Genomic DNA, 998 nt, shown 5'->3' with positions numbered 1-998 from the left:
TTATTATTTTGCTTAATTTGGATTTAGATGCATAAAATTTAATAGAATTTGTTTAAATTTTTTTAGCATTGTCGAATTCAATTATACAACTGCTAGCTTCTGATAAATTTAATAGTGAAGGATATTCAAACTGGAAATCCAACATCAAACAATATTAGTTATGGATGATTTGAGGTTTGTGTTGACGGAGGAATGTCCTCCGGTTCCCAGTACAACAGCGAATCAAAATGTTCGAGACATCTATGATTGGTGGGTTAGGGCTAACGAAAAAGCTCGGGCCTATATCTTAGCAAGTATATCCGATGTACTTAATAAGAAACATGAGGTAATGCCCACCGCCCGTGAGATAATGGTGTCGCTCCAGGAGATATTCGGGACACTGTCATCCTCTATTCGACATGAAGCCATTAAGTATGCTTACAGTATTCGTATGATAGATGGGTCCAATGTTAGAGAACATGTTCTCGATATGATGGTCCATTTTAATATTGCTGACGCTCATGGGGCGATGATAGATGAGATAAGTCAAGTCAGTATGATATTGGAATCTCTCCCGGAGAGTTATTTGCCTTTTAGAACCAATGCTGTTATGAACAAAATTATTTATAATTTGACTACATTGTTGAACGAGTTACAGACATATTAGTCGATGACGAACTTAAAGAAAAAGAAGTAAATGTTATTTCTCGATCTAAGAAGTTTTTTAAGGTGTCGACATCTGGAATAAGACCCACTGGTAACAAGAAGTTTGTTCCCTCTTCTTCGAAAGATAAATCTGTACAAATGAAGAAGAAGGGTAAAGGGAATAAGAAAACCACTGCTAAGAAAAACAAAAACAAGGAAAGTGTTCCCATTGCGGAGAGGATGAGCACTGGAAGCGTGACTGCCCAAAGTATTTGGCAGAAAAGAAAGCGGAAAAGGAAAAACAAGGTAAATCAGATTTACTAGTAGTTGAAACATGTCAAGTGAAGAATACTCACCTAACCTGGATATTAGAT

The 998-nt window shown here is 36.5% G+C and overlaps 1 protein-coding gene across 1 annotated transcript; it reads left to right on the top strand.

The window, feature by feature from the left end:
• The first annotated feature begins 328 nt into the window (after positions 1-328).
• LOC150033890 (uncharacterized) lies at positions 329-646 on the top strand. Its single transcript, XM_090317111.1, has one exon. It carries the CDS (start codon positions 329-331, stop codon positions 644-646), a length of 318 nt encoding a protein of 105 aa, XP_090173237.1.
• Positions 647-998: the final 352 nt, after the last annotated feature.

The sequence above is a fragment of the Benincasa hispida genome, chromosome 9 (genome assembly GCF_027475165.1).
Source record: "Benincasa hispida cultivar pf3 chromosome 9, pf3_genome.v1.1, whole genome shotgun sequence".
Taxonomy (NCBI): domain Eukaryota; kingdom Viridiplantae; phylum Streptophyta; class Magnoliopsida; order Cucurbitales; family Cucurbitaceae; genus Benincasa; species Benincasa hispida.
The sequence above is the reverse complement of the archived record's forward strand: the minus strand, read 5'-3'. Positions and strand labels throughout refer to the sequence as shown.